We start from the raw sequence: 20,967 nt of genomic DNA, 5'->3' as shown, positions 1-20,967 counted from the left end.
TTACCTTTATTTCCTTCACTTTAAGCCAATCATGAAATTTCACAGTGATTTTTGGGGTGGAGGGGGTGGGCGGCGGTGTTAAGAATCATCGGGGCTGTGGCTCAATTGGCCCGCGGAGGTGCAGGCAGAGTGGGCAGGCCCTCACTGGAGCAGGCGGAGGAGCACGGTCTGCCCCGCCAGCAGGTAGATCATGCTCCGAGAGCGTGAGAGCTGTTACGCGATGTCCTCCGCAGCTTCCAGCTTGGGCAGCTCAGGCCGTCTCCTGCGGTGGCCAGTGAGTTGGCAATCAGCTCGGCTGCTTTGGAGTCGCCCTCAGCAGAGATGATGGCTGCCTTTTTCTGCTGCTCAGCCGTTTCCACCACAGATCTGGCCCTCTCTGCTTCCTGCTGAGCCACCTGTTTGGCTTATAACGCTTCTGTGAATTCCTTCCCGAAGGTCAGATGTGTCAAGGACACGTCGTCCAGGATGAGCCCAAAGGTGGCTGCTCGCTCCGTAAGGTCGTTGTTCACCTGCCTGGAGACCAACTCTCTCTGGGTGATTACTTCTCCAGCATCGAAGCTAGCCACCACTGACTTGAGGACCTTGGTCGTGGTGGACGTCAGCACACGCTCATCATAGTCGTCTCCGATGCTGAAGATGCGAGGAAGCTGGCTAACGATGGGCCGGAAGATGATGTGCAGTGTGATGTTGACATTCTGTAAATCTTTGCTACCAGTGATGACTGGTACATTACGAGGTGGAGAATGGCAGTCAAAGATAATTGGTTTCTGTACCCATGGGATGAGAAAGTGAGTCCCTTCCCCCACCACAATGTCCTGTACTCCACGGAATCGGTCAAAGATGACAGCTCTGCCGCCCAGCATACACATTATATAAGGCGGAGTTCACCACGCCTCCTGCAACAGCAAAGGCCGGGCCAAACTTGCCGATGGACTCAAACACTTTGGCTGCCATGTTTTCTTCTGCTGGACCCTCTCACACCTGCTTCCACTCTGATCTACACGTGAATTCCCCAGCCACCCAATTCTATTATATATTGTTTTTTTAAAAATGTATGGCCCAAATACCATAAGCAAAGCCAAAGACAAATGAGTCACTGGACAAAACAATCGCAATTTTTACAACAGAATAAAAAGTAATCTCCCTAATTTACAGGAGCTCTGAGAAATAAAAAGACACAGATCCAGTAGAAAAATGAGCACAAGACATGAACAGATAGAAACAATTCATGCAGGTGGCCCTTAAAATAGTAAAACATGCACAACTCACTGAAAAAAGAAAGGCAAATTACATTACATTGAAACAGCATTTCTTATTGTGTTGGCAAAAATTCAAAAGTTTGAGAGTACACTTTGTTGCTAAAACTCTAGGGAAAAGAGACACAGTGATATGCTACTGGTAGAAGTATAGAGTGATATAGTCCTTAAGGAAGAGAATTTAGTACAATCTAGCAAAATTACAAGTGGATTAATCTGTCCTTTAACCCAGCAATGATATTTTTGGGGTCTCTACACTAAAAGTACTTCTGTACAAATTTGAAATAATATATACACGGCCTGGTGCGGTGGCTCACCCTTGTAATCCCAGCACTTCGGGAGGCCAAGGCGGGTGGATCACGAGGTCAGGAGATCGAGACCACGGTGAAACCCCATCTCTACTAAAAATACAAAAAATTAGCTGGGCGTGGTGGCAGGCGCCTTTAAGTCCCAGCTACTCGGAGAGGCCGAGGCAGGAGAATGGCGTGAACCCGGGAGGAGGAGCTTGCAGTGAGCCGAGATCGCGCCACTGCACTCCAGCCTGGGTGACAGAGCGAGACTCCATCTCAAAAAAAAAAAAAAAAAGAAAAGAAATAATATATACACAAGGCTAGTATTCATTGTGGTATTTTGAATGACAAAAGTCTAGAAACTCCCCAAATATCCATCAATAGGGGAGCAGTTGAGTGGTTAAATAAACTGTAGTATATAGTGGAGTACTATGAACCCATAAACATGAGGAATATCTGTATGTGTTGCTCTAGAATGATAGCCACAATATTTTATGAGAAGCTACTTTCGTGCAAAATGAAGCATTGGAAAGACAAAAGCAATAAAAGACTAGTAAATATAACAGTAATAAAAATGGTTATCTACACAAGAGTAGGGAAGGAAATGGATGGAAATGGGAGAGGCCAGCACGATGGCTCACGCCTGTAATCACAGCACTTTGGGAGGCTGAGGTGGGTGGATCACCTGAAGTCAGGAGTTCAAGACCAGCCTGGCCAACATGGTGAAATCCCATTTTTACTAAAAATACAAAATTAGCCGAACATGTTGTTGCATGCCTGTAATCCCAGCTACTTGGGAGGCTGAGGTGGGAGAATTACTTGAACCTGGGAGGCAGAGGTTGCAGTGAGCTGAGATCACACCACTGCACTCTAGCCTGGGCAACAAAGTGAGACTCTGTCACAAAAAAAAAAAAAAAAGAAAGAAAGAAATGGAAGGGAGATACGGCTGAGTATACCTTTTTATGTAGTTTTGACTTTAGAATCATGTAATCATTTAATATATTCAAAAATTAAGTTAAACCAAAAAGAGAAAAAAGAACAATCCCTAAAATTGAAACAAGTGAAATAAATAAAGCTAAGTGTTTATGAGGTTGGTAACATAACCAAAAAGAAAGATTTATTTCAAATGACTTTTAAACACAAGACTTTGTCTTTCCCTAGTGAAATATATTCTAGGAACAAAACAAACTACAAAGAACTCTTAAGCTTCATTCTGTAATTTTATTGTTACTTCTAATAGTGGTATTATAAAACTATTTTATGTATTTTATAAGATAAAGCAAGTTTAGTGTAAGAAGCAATAAAAATGTGAAATCAAATAAGTTAAACATCTAGTGTTTAAATAAAATCTGCCAGCTACAAGTGTTCTGAAGATGCCAGTAATCTCACTGAAGACTATGGACAAGCTGAACAACTTGGATCTGTGGATGAATCTCTGAGCGGGAAAACACAAAAGACTGTTCTTCAGTGGACCAAGCAAGATGACTCCTCAGACAACGTCTGTGAAGCTGATGTCATACGGCACCCTGATGCTGAATATATAGATCGTACCTTAATCCTGAGAATTACAGGTGCCAGATGCTTGGAAGATACGGGATATCATGATCTATGAGGAAGACTTTCAAATTACAGACAAAAGACCTTTAAATATTTTGGCACTTCTATCAAGGGAAATGTGAGCAGAACATTTTTCACAGTTGGACAAAAGGACTCTGTATATAAAAAGAGCATTCTACAGACTTATGTCTGGACTACATGTGAGCAAGAATGTGCATTTGAGTGCAAGATAGCATTTATAAGGTACTTGGCCTGGCGCAGTGTTTCACGCTGGTAATCCCAGCACTTTGGGAGGCCAAGGCAAGCAGGTAACCTGAGGTCAGGAGTTCAAGACCAGCCTGGCCAACATGGTGAAACCCCATCTCTACTAAAATACAAATAATTAACCGTGCATGGCGTGCCTGCAGTCCCACCTACTCAGAGGCTGAGGCAGGAAAATCACATGAACCTGGGTGGCAGAGGTTGCAGTGAGCTGAGATCATGCCACTGCACTCCAGCCTGGGCAACAGAATGAGATTCCATCTCAAAAACAAAACAAAACAAAACAAAAACCCAACAACAAAAACATCAACATACTTATTTGGGAAAGAAATGGGGACACACATTACAGAATTCCATCAGAGGTTTGATGGCATTTTGACTGAAGGGGAAGCCCCAAGAAGGCTCAAGAACTTGTATTTTCTCTGCTTAATAAAATTAAGGCCTTAATCTAAAATGCAACCACTCTCTGAGCATCCAGATTTTCAACTATTCATTGGAAATTAAGTTCAAGGTTCAGAAAACAAAAAGTTGCTTCTGGAAATATTTTAGGAAGTCAAATCATTTCTTTTGTATTTTGATGGAATTCTTTTTTTTTCTTTTTCTTTTTTTCTTTTTTCTTCTTTCTTTTTTTTTTTTTTTTTTTTTGAGACGAAGTCTCGCTCTGTCGCCCAGGCTGGAGTGCAGTGGCGCGATCTTGGCTCACTGCATGCTCTGCCTGCCGGGTTCACGCCATTCTCCTGCCTCAGCCTCCCGAGTAGCTGGGACTACAGGCACCTGCCACCGCGTCCGCTAATTTTTTTTTATTTTTTAGTACAGACGGGGTTTCACCATGTTAGCCAGGATGGTCTCGATCTCCTGACCTCGTGATCCGCCCGCCTCAGCCTCCCAAAGTGCTGGGATTACAGGTGTGAGCCACCGCACCCGGCCAATGGAATTCTTATTTAAATTTTTTTGGCTTGAGATGGAAGAAACAGCAAAGTAACTAAAGACAGATTTTAGGCTGCATTATAGAAGCATTTCAAAAAATAGGGATTGCGTTGGTTGGTTTAAATGTCAACTGTGGGGAAAGCTTCAGGCTCAGGATTTGGCACTGCTCTCAAGATCTTGTTTTCAGAGAAATTGATAGCAAATGTGCCAGAAAGTGGGCCCGGTTAGGAATCCCATCTAACCAGACAAAAAATAGTATTGCTTAATGCATTTGGAAGAATTTCCACAAGTGTGAAAGGATTGTAAAACATCAGGAACTTGTTGCAAATTATTAATTTAAATATGATTTGAAATATGCCTGTTTCTAGACAATGAAGGCCAGGATTATCAAATTTTTAAATGAATAACATTTGAAGTATTCACAGAAAATGTATAGCAAATTATAGACTATGGAAGACAAGAATCAGGGAACTTGAAGACATAGAAGCTACTCAAAATGAAGCACAGAGAGAAAAGAAAAGATTGAAAAAGAAAGGACCAATGCAAAAGTGTTCTGTGTGGTATATCAAATATTTTAACATAATGCAATTGACATTTCAGAAGAGCCATGGGCTAAGAATGTATATTTAAAAATATGGCCAGGCGTGGTGGCTTATGCCTGTAATCCCAGCAGTTTGGGAGGCCGAGGTGGGTGGATCACCTGAGGTCAGGAGTTCGAGACCATCCTGGCCAACCTGGCGAAACCATGTCTCTACTAAAAATACAAAAATTAGCCAGGCATGGTGGTGGGTGCCTGTAATCCCAGCTACTTGGGAGGCTGAGGCAGGAGAATGACTTGAACCTGGGAGGCGGAGGTTGCAGTGAGCTGAGATGGCGCCACTGCACTCCAACCTGGGTGACAAGACCAAAACTCCGTCTCCAAAAAAAAATGAAGGTATATTTTTAAATAATGGCTAAGGCTGGGCACGGTGGCTCATGCCTATAACCCCAGCACTTTGGGAGGCTGAGACGGGTGGATCATTTGAGGTCAGGAGTTGGAGACCGGCCTGGCCAACATGATGAAACCCAGTCTCTACTAAAAATACAAAAATTAGCCAGCCATGGTTGTGGGTGCCTGTAACCTTAGCTACTCGGGAGGCTGAGACAGGAGAATTGCTTGAACCTGGAGGTGGAGATTGCAGTGAGCCAAGATTGTGCCACTGCACTCCAGCCAGGGAGAGAGAGTGAGGCTTCATCTCAAAAAAAAAAATAATAATAATAATAAAAGCTAACATTTTTCCAAATTTGAAAGCTCAATAAAATCCAGGCAGAATAAACAAAGAAAACCATTCCCATGCACATCATAACCAAGTTGCTACAAACCAAGGATAAAGATGAAAATTCTAAAAGCAGCCAGATGAAAAAGATACATAGGCCAGGCGCAGTTGCTCATGCCTGTAATCCCAGCACTTTGGGAGGCCGAGGCAGGCAGATCACCTGAGGTCGGGAGTTTGAGACCAGCCTGACCCACATGGAGAAACCCCATCTCTACTAAAAATATAAAATTAGCTGGGCATGGTGGCGCATGCCTATAATTCCAGCTACTCAGGAGACTGAGGCAGGAGAATCGCTTGAACTCAGGAGGCAGAGGTTGCGATGAGCCGAGATCGTGCCATTGCACACCAGCCTGGGCAACAAGAGTGAAACTCCGTCTCAAAAAAAAAAAAAAAGAAAGAAAAAGACACATTATATATACAGCAGGGATTGGTAAACTATGACCCCTGGGTCAAATCTAGATCACTTCTTATTTCTGCAAAAAAAAGTTTTAGTGGAACACAGCCATACACACTCATTTATGTATTTGCTATGGCTGTTTCTGTGTTACAGTGGCAGAGTTGGTAGTTGCAACAGAGACCGTATGGCTTCCAAAGCCTAAAAGATTTACTATATGGACGTTTATGAAAGGTTTGCCATCCCTGATGTAGAGGAATAAATAAAAAATGCCAACAGATTTCTTATAAAAGCTATGTAAAGTGAAAGACAAGATTGAGCCAGAATTTTTTCTACCTTGCAAAAATGTCTTTCAAAAATAAAGGTGAAATAAAGACTTTTTTTATACCAACAAAGGTGAAATGTTAAAGGAAGTTCTTCAGGCAAAAGAAAAATAATAACAAAAATTTGATCAATATAAAAAGAGTGTGAAAAGTAATAAATATAAGTAAAATAGTTAAAACATTTTCTATTTATTTATTTAAAACAGAGTCTTGCTCTGTCACCCAGGCTGGCGTACAATGGTGCGATCACGGCTCACTGCAGCCTCGACCTCCCGGGCTCAAACAATCCTACTCCCTCAGCCTCCTTGGTAGCTGGCACTACAAGTGTGTGCCACCATGCCCGGCTAATTTTTGTATTTACGGGGTTTCACCATGTTGTCCAGGCTGGTCTTGAACTCCTGGGCTCCAATGATCCTCCCACCTTGGCCTTCCAAAGTGCTGGGATTGTAGATGTAAGCCACTGCACTCAACCTCTCACTTTTTAATCTCTTGAAAAAAAAATAAATGACTATTTAAAGTAGAAATAATAAAAATCCGGTTGGGTGTTAGCATACGTAGAAGCAATATGTATGACAAAAACAATAAAAAACATAAGGGAGAAACTGAAAGTAAATTGTTATAAGATTTTTACACTATCTAAAAGTAGACTATGATATGTTACAGGTGTATATTGTAAATCCTAGAGCTGCACTGTCCAATCTGCTAGCCTCTAGTCACATGTAGCAGAGGAATAGTCTTCCAGGCAGGAGATCGCAAGGGCCTGAGTATGGCATTGCTTGGGGAAATAGGGAGAAGAAAATGGATTAGAGAAGCATCTGAGGGTATTAAGAGACTGTGGTAATCTTCCTATTGTGAAAAACATGCAATCATTTCAGGATTCATTCAACTTTTGGTTTGGAGTTAAAATGTGGGAGGTAGAATTGCTGAAATAGCACAGAGCTGGTCTCAGGGATATGTAAATCTGTTTCTTCCCAAGCTAAACTCAGACAAGTAAGACTGTCTTCTGGTTTTCAAGGCTTCCTGGAGAAGAAATGCAGGCTCGTTCCTCTCTCACACATCCATCACTCTCAAGTTCTTTAAGAAATCTAACCTAAATGCTTTATCCTGCATCTTGACCTCACAGTGGAAGTAGGAATAATGCTAGTTTGTCTCAGAGTTACAAATCCTTTGAGAAGTTCTTTCTAGCTTTTCCTTCTCTCACATCTGTTGACTATTTGCTTTCTTCCATTAGGTCTTAGGTCTCAAATTACAGCAGTAAGTTTCAAATTACATCATCTCCATCTCTTAGAATCTTTCTCCACCATCTCTCCTTTCTAGGAAGAGACTCTCCCCTAACACACTAGTTTAAGTCCACAAGTATGAAGCAGAGGAGCTTATGTCCCACAGACCTCCCTGCAGTTTAAACTCAGTGATTTCAGTGTGAATAATGTGAAATTGTGAGCAGTTTATCATTTAATATACCTGGAGGTGTCTTGGATGATACTCATTGTTCTAATGAGCAGCAAAACTACTAATGCCTTTGGTAAGAGGGAATTGGTTTTTAATAGTATAAGAAGCAGCTGGAAGCCCATGTGTGATATGGTGATGGATGAACTGGGATGAATGAGAGATTGGATATGTGACTCAGGATCATCCTCTGAGGAGAATCTATCCCAGTTTAACTCATTTGATCCAGGCAATTACCAGTAAACCTGACATACTGTTCCCTTCTGCGTCTTAGAGACCCAGACAACACTGTGGAGAATAACAAGACCTTACTAAAAATGTCTCACTTAGGTTGTTTAGAGACTAACCTCAATTTCTGGAATATTATTTTTCTGATCCATGTTTGCTGTTTGGTTTTAATTTAGTTTTACTATCCTGGGAAGGCTGATCTTTATGTATTTTTTGTTATATATTTGATCAATATGGGGAGTTTTTGTCTGGTTTGGTTTTAGAACAGAAGCAAGGAAAGGAGGCAGCAAGGGACAAGAAGGACTCAATTTTATTACAGTAAAACATGTAACTCGGTGATAACACTACCCTAAATCACCATAGTCTACCAGTTTAGGAACACAAAGAGAAGACATACACAAGCTTTAAAGCATAGTAATCTCTACGTTCATAATGTCCCTTTCTCAGTTAGCTACTAATCTTACAACCAGAAACAGGGTACTTTTTCTGAGGCTGTCTCCACCAGAATAATAATATAAATCAGGAGTTCTCCTTAGCATGCAGTATGAAGATACAGGCTTGATATCATCCCATTCCCAGGTAATGCTGAGGGGAGCAGAGAGCGTGCATTTCTTTGACCCTGAGTTCTAACAAAACTTGGCCCTGGTATCTTTGAGACTTCGATGGGGATAGTGGTGGAATATCCCAAGGGAGGTTAGAGGGGTGGTGACAGCTCTCATTTCAAAGCTGCAAGCACTTTTCTATTTTGTAAGAAATAGAGACTTCCATTTGTCTCTGAAGTAAGTATTCCTTTGTTCAAGAAAGGCCAACAACAGGGCCACTTAATAGTGTGACCATAAGCCATAGATTACCAAAGTAGATGGTTGAAACTGAAAAAGCTAAAATGTTCTCGAAGAAAAGGCAGAGTTGGAGCTTTGCAGACTACATGTCCTTAAGGGAGTTGTTTCTTTTTCTAGGTATGGATTTAGACTTCATTCATTCATCTATTCAACACATATTTATTGAGCATCTGCCATGTGCCAGGCACTATTCTAGGTGCTACAGATAAGGCAGTGAAGAAAACAAACCCCCTGCTCTAATGGATCTTACACCCTAGTTGGGAGTAAAAGATAAATAAATAAGACATAAAATAAATAAACAAAAATACAGGATAACAGATATTGATAACTGGTGTGGAGAAGAATAAAGCAAAGCAAAAGGATTAGAGTTCCAGCATGAAAGTGATCCTGGTGCTTTAAAACAAACGAAAGAGCAGGCATTGTGCCTATGAACTGTGAACGAGTGGTCAACCGTAGAAGATGGAGCTATTTTCATGCAAGACTTCTTAAAATAGGGGCCTCGGGGTTCTAGGTGGAAAAGTTGGGGGAAAGGGTCCTTCTCCTCACTTTTGCCTAAGATCCAGCACTTCTACAGTACTTTGAAGACATGGATTACATTTTGGGGCCCCTGTCCATGGTATCATCACAAATACTAGTATAGTCTCCATCTGCATTTGGGCAATGGAAACAGAATGCACCCTCACAGTGGCTGCTAAACTGTAACTGATAGTGCCTCACTGGCCCTTGAGAATGTGGTAGAAATAACTTTTGACACTATCTGGGGGGGCCTCTGAGAGGGATGGACTTAGTATAACTAGATGTATTAGTAACAGGGAGACCTACAAAGTTTTGTGGAATTGCGTAGGATAGAATAGCACAGACTTCCTCAAGATATGACAGGCAAGGAAGGGCCTGGAAGTTTGCATAAGTCAGCTATGAGGGACATTAAATTCCTAAAAATACCTTTAATAGAAGGGAAGTTTATGGCACACATATCATAGTCCCTATCCTACCATAGATATTTGGACATGATTTCCTTCAAATTGGACTGATACTGTGGGAGAGGCAATTGGTCAAACAAAATTGCCTCCATTGAACTAGAAATTGTTTTTTCAGGTGGTGCAGCACTGTCAGTGCCTGACTTGGGGCCAAACCAGGCTCTAAGCTGTTGCAAAAATGGCAACTTTCTGGGGGCAAAATAATTTATGGAAAAGAGGGAAGGTGCTTGAGGCCGTGCACCAGGGATCATTGGTGGTTCTGGAGTTCTGAATGCTTCTGTGTCCATGGCCAGCTACCTAGAGACTTGGGTTGGAACTGGTGACATCACAGTGACACTGAATACATGTTTGAATATGCACTGAGAGGGGGAAAAGGTTCTGCAAGTGTTGATCTAAGAGAAGCTGCTGCAGGGGGCAGTGCAGAAAGGGGAGATGGGATGACACTGGCAAAACAGGTTTAATTGGAATGGGGGGTTATTGTCAGTGGAGATTCATATTGCATGAGAAGTTGGAAGGTCCCCTAGAATCCTTGCTCTGAGTTAAATTAATATGGAAGAGAAATAAGAGGTTAGGGGTAGCCTTAAAGACTCCTAAAAATAGTTTGAGGTCACAGAGCAAGCAACTGGAAGTGTAGTTCAGGCCTTACATGAGGTGTGGGTAGGTGGCTCACCACACGGCCATGTCTATGACACTAAATAATCTTGAGGGTGTGGACAGTTGGATCCCCTCTCCAGTTAGAGGCTCATAAGGGCCCAGGGTCTTTGCAAACCACCATGTCCATTTCTCTGTGCAAACGTCGGGGAGATGAACAAAGCAGATTGGCTGTAATGCCAGGTAAACCACTCTCTGGTGCTGAGAAAAACTAGTCTATGTGACAGGCAAAACCCACAACAATGCGAATATTCTCAGCCTCTCCATCTTTTTTATCCTCTGAGAAGACCCCTGTAATTGATAGCTGGGATTCCCAGTACTTATGCAGATTGGGGGAATGAGGAACAGAATCAAAAGAGCTAAAATAAGCTTGGCCTGATTTATGTGAGGACAGGAAGCTTCTTGGAGGAGAGAAAAAGAATACATCCAAGAAGTGAAGAGAGCCAGGGAGTGAGAAAGCAAGGGCCAGGCTTGAGAGAAAGTGTGGGAGTGTTTGGGGAGAGAGAGATCAGCAGCAACAGCTATGCCATAATGTGTGGAACAAATAGAGAAGGAAGGAAGACAAGTTTCAGATGTTTCACTGTGCACTAAGAATGTAAACCCCTTTAGAGTTTGCCCAGAGACTGTAATAAAAATCTAAATTTCTTTTTAATTCTTTTGGCTATTGGATATGTTTGAGTGTGATATCAAGCTGTGATGGGCCACAAAACAGCTCAGCTTCATAAAAGTTATATTTGGGGGATACTGTCTGGGATTTGGCGCCTAAGGTACAGCAGTCAGCTATGTCTTGTTTTAAATCATTGCTCTAGACCTGAGTCTAGCCAGCATCATCGGATTTATAGTGCAAAAAATACACCAGCTATAGAAAATAGAAACTAGAGATACACGAGACACCAGACAGAGGAAAATGGCAGAGCCTCTTCCAAATCCCAATTTTAGTGAGAATATGAGGTTTGAAACTAGGTGTACCTGATGGAAACCTATATGTAGATAGCATGAGGGTCTCTCCCTATCACAGATTGATAAGAGTGGGATGAAGGAAGAGAATAGCTAAGGGGATTCCCAGAGGATAATAGAAAAGCAGGAAGCAGAAGCTGTGCGGGGGTTATATTCTCTTATTATGGGGCAGTTCCTCTGAATATTCTAGTAGGATGGCTGGGGTATACATCTGGCCACCTTTTGCTTGGAAATGGACCCATGCAACTAACTATAGGGCATTGGGATCCAGAGAGCCCAGGCCTGTAACCCAGCTAGCTGACTGAGGCTCTGCCTCTGTTCTCCTTATTTTCCTGAGACTAGACTTTTCTACCTCATCTCATTTTCACACAGAGTTCCTGAAATGATCTGGTTTTCTATCAGATGCACCAATGTCTCCTTCCTATATTTTCTTTTTCTTTTCTTTTCTCTTTTCTTTTCTTTTCCTTCCCCTTCCCCTTCCCTTTCCCTTTCTTTCTTTCTCTTTCTTTCTTTCCTTCTTTCTTTTCTTTCTTTCTTTCTTTCTTTTTCTTTCTTTCTTTTCTCTCTCTCTCTCTTTCTTTCTTTCGACTAAGTCTTGCGCTGTCACCCAGGCTGGAGTGCAGTGGCACAATCTTGGCTCACTGCAACCTCTGCCTCCTGGGTTTGAGCGACTGTCCTGCCTCAGCCTCTGGAGTAGCTGGGATTACAGGTGCCCACCACCATGCCCAGCTAATTTTTGTGTTTTTAGTACAGACAGGGCTTCACCATGTTGACCAGGCTGATCTCAAACTACTGATCTTAAGTGATCTGCCCACCTCAGCCTCCCACAGTGCTGGGATTACAGGCATGAGCCACCGCACCCAGCCACCTTCCTATATTTTCAAATCCTGCTACTGGTCCACTCCCCCAGTTCCCACCTACCCTTGGCTCTCAAATGTTTGACCTGGAACTTGACTGGACCAGCCAAACTGCTTGATCTCTGCACATGTTTCCCATGGCCTTTTGTGCTTCTCCAATAATTTCCCCTCCCTCTGGGCTCAGATCCCTTGTACTCTCAGTGGACTTCATGGCCAGCACCTCTGGATAGCATGATGTAATCTTATGCTGAAAGCCTTCACATCCTCAAGAATAGTGGCAAAAGGCCTTGTATGATGACATACCATAGCTCCTCCTATATGGGGGCTATGCTTGGTGTAAGCTTATGGGATTTCAACAATGAGAGGTCCCCCACTGGGACAGAGTCACTCTTTGTAGGTAGAAGGTAGGGATATACCTGAAGGGTGAATTGGCAAGATGAAATCTTCCATGTGAAGTGCTTGTCAAGAGATGTAAAGTAACAGACCTAGACAGAAAGTCTGAAAGCCATGCCAGTCTTTTCTGGCTATAGCAGAGCTCTCCTCGGAAGGATGAAAGCAGGGTTGGACCTATAAGCCCTGAGAACATGCTTGCTATAGTATAATCAGAAACTTATGCTGTGTAAGCTCAGCTGTTTTCATGTGTTCTGTTTCTATTTCTAGTTTTCCTACAGTTTTTAATAAAGTCTCTTTGTAAACACCAGCCCACTTCAGCTGTGCTTATGGAAACCAAGGAAAAGCATTTCTGTCCTCTCTTGAGCCAGAGTTTCAGGAGTAATCTAAGGTGTCATTACCACGTGTGGGGTACAGAGCAGAGGTAGGAGTCCTAAGCAAGTTGAGAGTGCTGGAAATCTGTAGAATGAAGGAAGAAATGAGCAAGCAAATAGAATTGAATCATTAGTTTCAGAAAATACAATACTGTGTTTTTAAAATTTGTTCATATATTTGTTTTGGGAAATCAAATTTCTAATGGCTGTATAATATTTTATGTATCAGCAATTTTGCCTTAGTTTATTTAAACATTCTGCTGCTGGTCATTTAGGATAGTCCCCACTTGTTTCTATTTTAAAAGCAGTAAGATTGGTATAGGTCAAGCAGTCCTCTAGTGTCACAAAAGTTTCCCTGGGCCAGCCTCACTCTTCATCACCAAGCACATAACCAGGGAAACCCAAAGGTAACACATTTGCTGTCACTGAACTGCCAGTCTACAAAACACTCACCTTTACCTAGTTCTTCTCTATCTTGAAGTGATATAGTTTGTTTCTCTTTCCCAGATTTATTCTTATGAACTTCATTTTTGGCTTCCGATCACTTGGCTTCCCTAATTTCCTAGGGTCATTATTAATTATTGTGCTCTGCCCAGGTGCTGATTCCTTCTCAATCTGCAATCATCTACATATATTAAAGACAATTTTTCTTCTTCCTCCACCCTTCCTGCTCCACCCCTTAAATAGGGAAAGGGCTTGTCACAAAGGTTGGGGATACTCAGTGTATGTCTGAACTTGGGCACTGAAAGAGAGAGCGGGAATTACTCTAACACATAGTCCCCCCATCCATACCCTCCACACAACGGTCAACAGTTTACCTTTTCACCTGTGAGATGATGCAGACTGTTATTCAGAATTAGAAATAGTATTATAGATTATCCAGTCCAATTCCCTAACAGATGAGGAAAATGATGTGGCCAAGGTCGCTGAATGAATAAGTGGCAGAAACGAAACTGAATTCAGGTCTCCTAAAACCCACTACGTTTGGCTTGGGGAGTTCTGGATGAGAGCATGGGACTTGGTGGTTTTTGTTATTCATTCAATAACTATATTAAGCATCTACATACTAGGTGCCAGGCACTATTTTAGGAGCTGGGGATTCCGTGATGGAGGGTGCAGGGGAGACAAAAATCTCTCCCCTTATAGAGCTTTCATTCTCAAAACTTAAGCACTTGGCCTCCCCATCCGGGACAAACTCCCAGAGACCTGGGTAGGAGCGGTAGGGTCTCATAAAGGAGGGAGTCCCATCCTTCCCCAGCTCCGGTGATTTCTATAGCTAGAGGGCTGATTTACTGCAGAAACCTCCGTAGTGCCCTCCTCCTGCCTCTGCACCGTCAGGCCCGGTGGGGCCGGCTCCAGAGCGCCACCGCGCCCCAGCTCAACTCTGGGATCATTAGCAACAGCCTCTCTACCCTCTCCGCTTTCCTGCGCATCGCTGGAGGACAGGGAGGCAGGACTCGACTTTAGCGCCATCCTCTGAGAAAGGAATGCGGGCTGGAAAAATCTTTCCAGGGCAGTCTCGCTGGGTCTCATACCCCGGCTAGGGGAGGGACGATCTCTCCCGGACTTGGAGGTTTCTGCAGCAGACGGCTCTCTCATACTTCCCTATTAAACATTGCAACCACACGCTCTTTCCAGCCTTGGCCGAAGCCACTGCAGCGTCCCCTCTCCTCCCCCCACCCCGCTAGTCCAGACTCCAGAGCCCCACTGCAGCTTCCAGCCATCCTCCCTTTTTCTTCGCCACTTCCTGGTTACCATGGAGACACACGTCATTTACGTGCCGTGCGTCGCCTTGGAAACAGAGGAGCATCCGCGACACCCCCGGGAGACCCACCCCAGCTGCTGCTGCCACACTCGCGGGCGCTGCCCGGTAATGGCCTGAGGGAGTCCCGAGTCCCGAGTCCCGAGTCCCGAGTCCGACGCGCCGCTGGCCTCAGCCTGGACCCGGACCCCTCCGCGAGAGCGTCTGTGACCCACGGAACCGGCAGGCGCTCTCTGCTTGTGGCGCCCAGAGGGCGGCGCTGACAGGGGCGCGATCCGGGAGGCGAGGCAGGGCAGGGCACTTTCGTCCAGGGGCGATCCCAAGAGACGCCGGCTCTGGGACCCTCGCCGGGTCCTCGTCCCGCCGCCTCTTCTCGGCCTCCCGCGATCCTGCCCGCGCCCTCTGCCCAGGACTCGTCTCTCACGTCGGCTCCCCGCCAGTCTCGGGAGCCTCCGCTTCCCTCGGCTCCCGCTAGCCCCTCCCGGGACCTCTCCCCCTCCACCCCCTCCCCCACCCCGGAGGCCGGGCTGGACGCGACCCAAAGCCTCCGCCACCCGCTTCTGCCACTCAATGGAGGACGGTCTGCTGGAGATCATGACCAAGGACGGCGGCGACATGCCGGCGCCCCTGGAGGTGTCCACCGTGCCGGCAGTGGGGGACGTGATCTCCGGGGAGTACAACGGCGGCATGAAGGAACTGATGGAGCACCTGAAAGCCCAGCTGCAAGCCCTGTTTGAGGACGTGAGGGCCATGAGGGGGGCCCTGGACGAGCAGGCCTCGCACATCCAGGTGCTCTCGGACGACGTGTGCGCCAACCAGCGAGCCATCGTCTCCATGTGCCAGATTATGACCACTGCGCCCCGCCAGGGCGGCTTGGGCGTGGTCGGCGGCAAGGGGAGCTTCCAGAGCGACCCCCAAGAGCCGGAGACTCCTTCGCCTGGTATCGGGGACAGCGGCTTGCTGGGTCGCGATCCCGAGGACGAGGAGGACGAGGAAGAAGAGAAGGAGATGCCCAGCCCCGCCACACCCTCCAGTCACTGTGAGCGCCCCGAGAGCCCCTGTGCTGGTCTCCTTGGGGGGGACGGGCCACTTGTGGAGCCCCTCGACATGCCCGACATTACCCTGCTGCAACTGGAGGGCGAGGCCTCCCTGTGAGGGGACTCCGTGGGGCACTACCTTCCCGGGCTGTCTTTGGGTTTCCGAGTGCATGACGCGAGGGGGACTGAACGGCGCGGTGCGGCATGCTTCACTTGGACAGCTGCTCTTGTGGGTCAGGCAGAGAGAGACTCCCTCGAGGAAAGATTTGTAGGGTGAAGGACTTTGGGAGCATCGAGAATTCTTTCTGCCCAACTAAGCGAATTATAGCGAACTGCGGAAAGGTGAGGCTCCGGGAGAGGAAGCGCCCGTCTCTGGACTCCCATCCATCCCTATCCTGTCCTTTCCCCCTTCCCAGACAACAGGAGAACCCGTGAATTGTGTAAATAAAATTCTGCTTTTTCTATTCTGAAAAAGGACTTACCTAGGACCATGGCAAATAATCTCTAACAATTTACCTGGAAATTAAGGAATTGGGGGTATTTTGTTCTGGCAACAGGAAATTTACCCTTCTGCTGAAATCCAAGATATTCAGTGCTCTGCAGAAGCCTCTCCCCCTCACAGATCTCTGCGGCTGCTGATTGGTAAAGGAAGCTTGAGGAGGGAACTGCAGCCCTAGGAATCTGGGTGAATGGGGTTCCAAGGGCCCCTGGGCTGGGAGGAGCTGGCTATGAATGTGCATGAAGACATAATAGCTCAACCTCTAGGATTTTGCATGCAGAGCGGATCCTGCCTTGTCACTGACTTCATCTGGGATTGCTTTTCCACTCCCTGGGGCTTAGAGAACAAAGAGCCCGGTTCACAGGCAGAGACTCGGGGGTGCTCAGCAGCAGCCCAGATTTAGGGGACATTTGAGGGACTCTTGGGGCCGCAGCCAAAAACTGTCTCTCCTGGCTACACCTGCTTAACTTCAGTTCCTTTTTCTGTCAATATGTCCTTGCCCACTGCCTCTCGGTGTTGCCTTCATAATGTGTTGTGTGTGTTATGTGTGTCTACTTGTGTAGTAGTGTGTGAGCCCTCAGGGGCAGGGCTTGTGGCTCTGGTGTTAGGTTCAGAGGCTTCAGACCCTTCTACGAGCTCCAAGCTATCATGGCGCTTTTCTCTCCCTCTTCCCCCAACCAGGGCATGGAGCATGTGGCTGTCCTGAGGTTCTTTTACTGATGTGCCGCCCTCCCACCTCCTCAAGTGGTGACTTTGTGTGCCCTTGCCCTACTTTGTGTATTCCTTCTCAATGCTTTCCTTGGTGTTAACCTTAATAAAAAGGCGTCATCTCCCCTCCTTGCTGACTGGTACTAAGGGGATATCAGGGTGGGTCTTAGTGGGAACTGCAGGGGCCATGCCTTCCCTCCTCTCTCCTTGCCTCCAGTTCAAGGAGTTGACTGTCCCTGCCCTGGTTGGGACAGGCATTGCCAACTCTCCCTGCTTTCCCTTCTGTCCTGGACCTTGACCTCAAGCTGCCCTGGGGAAGGAGGTGGTAAGTGTTGAGACTCCCATGCTAACATGAGTTTTTAGTAGCCAGAACTCCAAATGTGCAGGAGACTTCTTTTTTAGTGAAGCATCCCAGTGAAGCCCTGGGAAATGATTTCCAAATCTGGGTCCTGGAATGGCAGATACTGCACCTGTTCCATGGAGGGAGTGGGGTGGGGTATTGTTCTGGAGGGATTGCCTGGGATCTCTGGAAATAGTGACACATCACAAAGGGAAACCACAATAACTGCCTCAGGCCTCTAGTGGAGAACCCGGGTAAGGTGTTCCCCAGAGGGCTTGACTGACAGCTCTAGTCTACTCCCTTGGGCAATGGAGATTTCTTGAGGCTGCCCCTGAACAAAATTTGAGAGCAGAATGAGCTAGGGTGCCATGTGTATATGTGCGTGTGTGTGTGTATATGTGCGTGTGTGTGTGTATGTGTGTGTGTGTGTGTGCTAGCTGCTGGTAGCTGCAGAGTGGTGGAAAGAGAGAGCACTAAAGACACAGATCTGGACTTAAATCTCAGTTCCAACAGTTGAGTGCTTGAGGCTTAGTTTCTGGATATGTAAAACGGGGACAAGAAGTTTTTGGGGAGAAAAATATATAGGACTCCTAGGAAGTCTTGTTCAAATGTTAGTTTCCTTATAGTTTTATTGGAGTAGGGGGTGGTGGTGACTGGCTCCTCTGGGAAAACAAAGCTACCCAGGGAAGGTTCTAGAAACTTTCTTTTTATATAATCTTTTCCTATCTGAAGAATCCTTGAGGCCAGGCGCAGTGGCTCAAACCTGTAATCCCAGCACTTTGGGAGGCCAAGGCAGGCGGATCACCTGTGGTTGGGAGTTCGAGCCCAGCCTGACCAACATGGAGGAACCCCATCTCTACTAAAAATATAAAATTAGCCAGGCGTGGTGGCACATGCCTGTAATCCCAGCTACTCGGGAGGCTGAGGCAGGAGAATCACTTGAACCCAGGAGGTGGAGGTTGTGGTGAGCCAAGATTGTGCCATTGCACTCCAGCCTGGGCATCAAGAGCGAAACTTTGTTTCAAAAAAAAAACCCTTATTCTTCTTTAGAATTAGATATTAGTTGTTCTATCTAATTCTACTTATCTGATTCTATCTACAGAATTCTAGTTATTTAGAATTAGATGGGACTAAGGAAAGGGGAATGGTGAGATTCCTAAGCTAGCATGGACCTTTTCATCATAAATGAAAGGGTCATCATGAATGTCATGTAACTATGGGCCAAAAAGGTCTTGGGGGACAGCCAGACCTGAACACATAGGCTGGCCAGAGGAATCTTGAGTTATGCAGTGATTGGGGAATGTGTGCTGGGGGCCCTAGAGAGAGCTGCTAAAGTATATAAGTGGGAAAGTGTCCCTGAGGACTGGGAGATAGGTTCCTATTATAGTTTCAGCAGTAGGCACTAAGAAAAACAATAACTATCATTTATTGAGCATCTACTATGTGCCAGACACTGTACCTAATTTTATCTCCCAACAGCCCTATGAACTAGGCACTATTATTATTTTCATATAACAGACTGTAAGATGCTCAGGGTCACAGGCTAGTACTTGGCAGAGCCAGGACTTAAACCCAGGTCTGTCTGACTTAAAAAGCCCTAGATGGAAAGCACTTTGCTAACTGCTCTCTTATTTGGATCTTCAGAGAGCGATCTTCAGTTTGGAGAAATAAGGGTATCGAAGCCTAATCCAATCCTGAAAAGGAAATAACCTTAGTTTTGGTTACTTTTCGTCTTCTTAGTTGGAACAAGAAATTGCAGTTCAGATTTTGGTTAGTGACCCTTCCCAGAGTCCAGTGGGTGGTAATATAATAATAGCACCAAGAAGATGGCCTCCTGAACCTGTTCCTTAAGAGGAAGAAGCCGATGCTCCCAGGTGTTCTCTCACACAGCTCCATTCTTGTGCCTCTTTCCTGTTCCCTATATCTCAGATTCTCCAGAGTCTGACATGAATCCCAAGGGCACCTTAGGGTGGGCGCGGTGGCTCACACTTGTCATCCCAGCTACTTGGGGGACTGACGTAGGAGGATCACTTGGGCCTAAGAGATTGAGGTTGCAGTGAGCCATGATTGTGTCACTGCACTCCAGCCTGGGCAACAGAGTGAGACCATGTCTCAAAAAAAGCCAAGGGCAGTTTAGCTCTTTAGCCTCTGTAGAACGTTCTGGCAGAGTCTTTTAGCCTTTGACTCCAGTTCCCCTTCTTATGCCCACTGTCCTCAGTCCCTTAGGGCCTCTTTGAAGTTCTTTAACCATTGCCCCCTCAAGTCCCAGATAGATAAAAATCTCTCCAGAGAAAGCAATGCTTCAACCTTATTCAGTCACCTGCGCCCAGCATCTCACAACGATCCAGCACAGATAGGAGGTCCTTGTTTCTCCCTATTCCCCACTCTCCTCTTGCATTTCTCATTTGTAATGCCTCCCGACCTCTTCTCTTCTCTGATGAGTGAGTTTCAGCTGGGATTCCTAAGCGCAGACTCATGGGCAAGGGTCACAACTGAACTTCAGAGGGCCACAACCCCTTGAAATTGAATGCAAAGTCATTACGTATGTACATTCTCTAGAGAAATGTACATTGTTTCAACTTTATTCTTAAAAAGTAAGAATTAAGTTAAAAAAAGGTAAGAATCACTGAGATAAAGGGCAATGAGACTTTTTAACTTGAGAAATACCCAAGGGGAAATGACTTTTCCTGAACCTGGTACTCTTGGCACCCTTTCCTCCAGAGTTTTCCACACTGAATTGAATTTTTTTACATAAATCTGATTACTCATCACCTATTCAACACATTCAAATTCTGTTGACACTCATGATGTTCTAAAAATCCTGTCTCCCAATACTTCCGAGTCTGCTAGTACTTGGAGTTTGCTGGAGCATTGCTGATGTTGTGGAGGTGAGGAAATAGCCCCTGCCATGGCTTCATACCATTTTATGTCTGGGGCCAACACACGCTGTGCTGCGTGTAACTCATCACAACTCTTTCAGTTTCTGGCACTCCCGTCTCACACTAGTTTAAGGGGCCTCTCTCAGGATTTAGCTCCTATTCTCAAGATGAAAACACGTATAGCTTCATAGAAGTAAGCTACAATTTTATCCTGGTATGGCTAAAATCTGCTCTTAGAGAAATTGTTATTTCCCTAAGAGATGTAAGCTGGCCTCCATCATGAACACTCAGTTTTACATGATCTCAGGATCACCATAAATGATAGTCTCTGTTTGATATGTATGATGAAATGGCTCACCTAGTAGTTTTCCCAGAACTAAGGAATAGTCCTTACCCAAATATATTTAGGTGTATACTTCTTGCAAGACATAAAATTGCTTGCATCTTTGAAAAGGCAGGTTTTCAGAAGCATCTTCCTCATTTGTATGCCTTGAAGAAGAAATTCAGCCAGGATACCTTGGTATGGTAAGAAATATTTTTGAACAAAAGACATGTTTTTGAATCTTTTATTCTAGCTACCATTTCCCCTCACATTTAGACTGTCCCCAGAAAGTGAATTCTCTTTCTGCTTGGAAGCACTGTGCTTATAGAAGCAACCCTGCTCTGTAAATAATGCTGTAATGGTGCCACCTGTCGGGG

The 20,967-nt window shown here is 45.2% G+C and overlaps 2 protein-coding genes and 2 pseudogenes across 5 annotated transcripts in view; 2 read left to right on the top strand and 2 right to left on the bottom strand.

The window, feature by feature from the left end:
* ASB8 (ankyrin repeat and SOCS box containing 8) overlaps positions 1 to 20,967 on the bottom strand; it is a 156,404-nt gene that overhangs the window by 20,911 nt on the left and 114,526 nt on the right. Inside the window, exon 1 of one of the 4 annotated variants that reach the window (XM_008951137.3) lies at positions 13,862 to 14,790. The exons of the other annotated variants lie outside the window; for them this stretch is intronic. The gene's annotated coding sequence lies outside the window, so the exon portion shown is untranslated. Of the gene's footprint in view, positions 1 to 13,861; positions 14,791 to 20,967 lie in introns of those variants that run through there. 4 annotated transcript variants of the gene reach the window in all.
* On the bottom strand, positions 142 to 989 carry LOC100990326 (prohibitin 1-like; annotated as a pseudogene).
* LOC100990678 (ERO1-like protein alpha) lies at positions 2,892 to 4,642 on the top strand (annotated as a pseudogene).
* Positions 14,769 to 17,178, top strand: CCDC184 (coiled-coil domain containing 184). Its single transcript, XM_003825792.5, has one exon. The coding sequence runs from the start codon at positions 15,376 to 15,378 to the stop codon at positions 15,958 to 15,960; it is 585 nt and encodes a 194-aa protein (XP_003825840.1). The 5' UTR covers positions 14,769 to 15,375; the 3' UTR covers positions 15,961 to 17,178.

Source organism: Pan paniscus, chromosome 10 (assembly GCF_029289425.2).
Source record: "Pan paniscus chromosome 10, NHGRI_mPanPan1-v2.0_pri, whole genome shotgun sequence".
Classification (NCBI taxonomy): Eukaryota; Metazoa; Chordata; class Mammalia; order Primates; family Hominidae; genus Pan; species Pan paniscus.
This window is presented reverse-complemented; position numbering and strand designations above follow the sequence as displayed.

Coding starts and splice junctions, on each gene's coding strand:
- CCDC184 (XM_003825792.5), top strand. CDS start 15,376: ATGGAGGACGGTCTGCTGGAGATCATGACCAAGGACGGCGGCGACATG.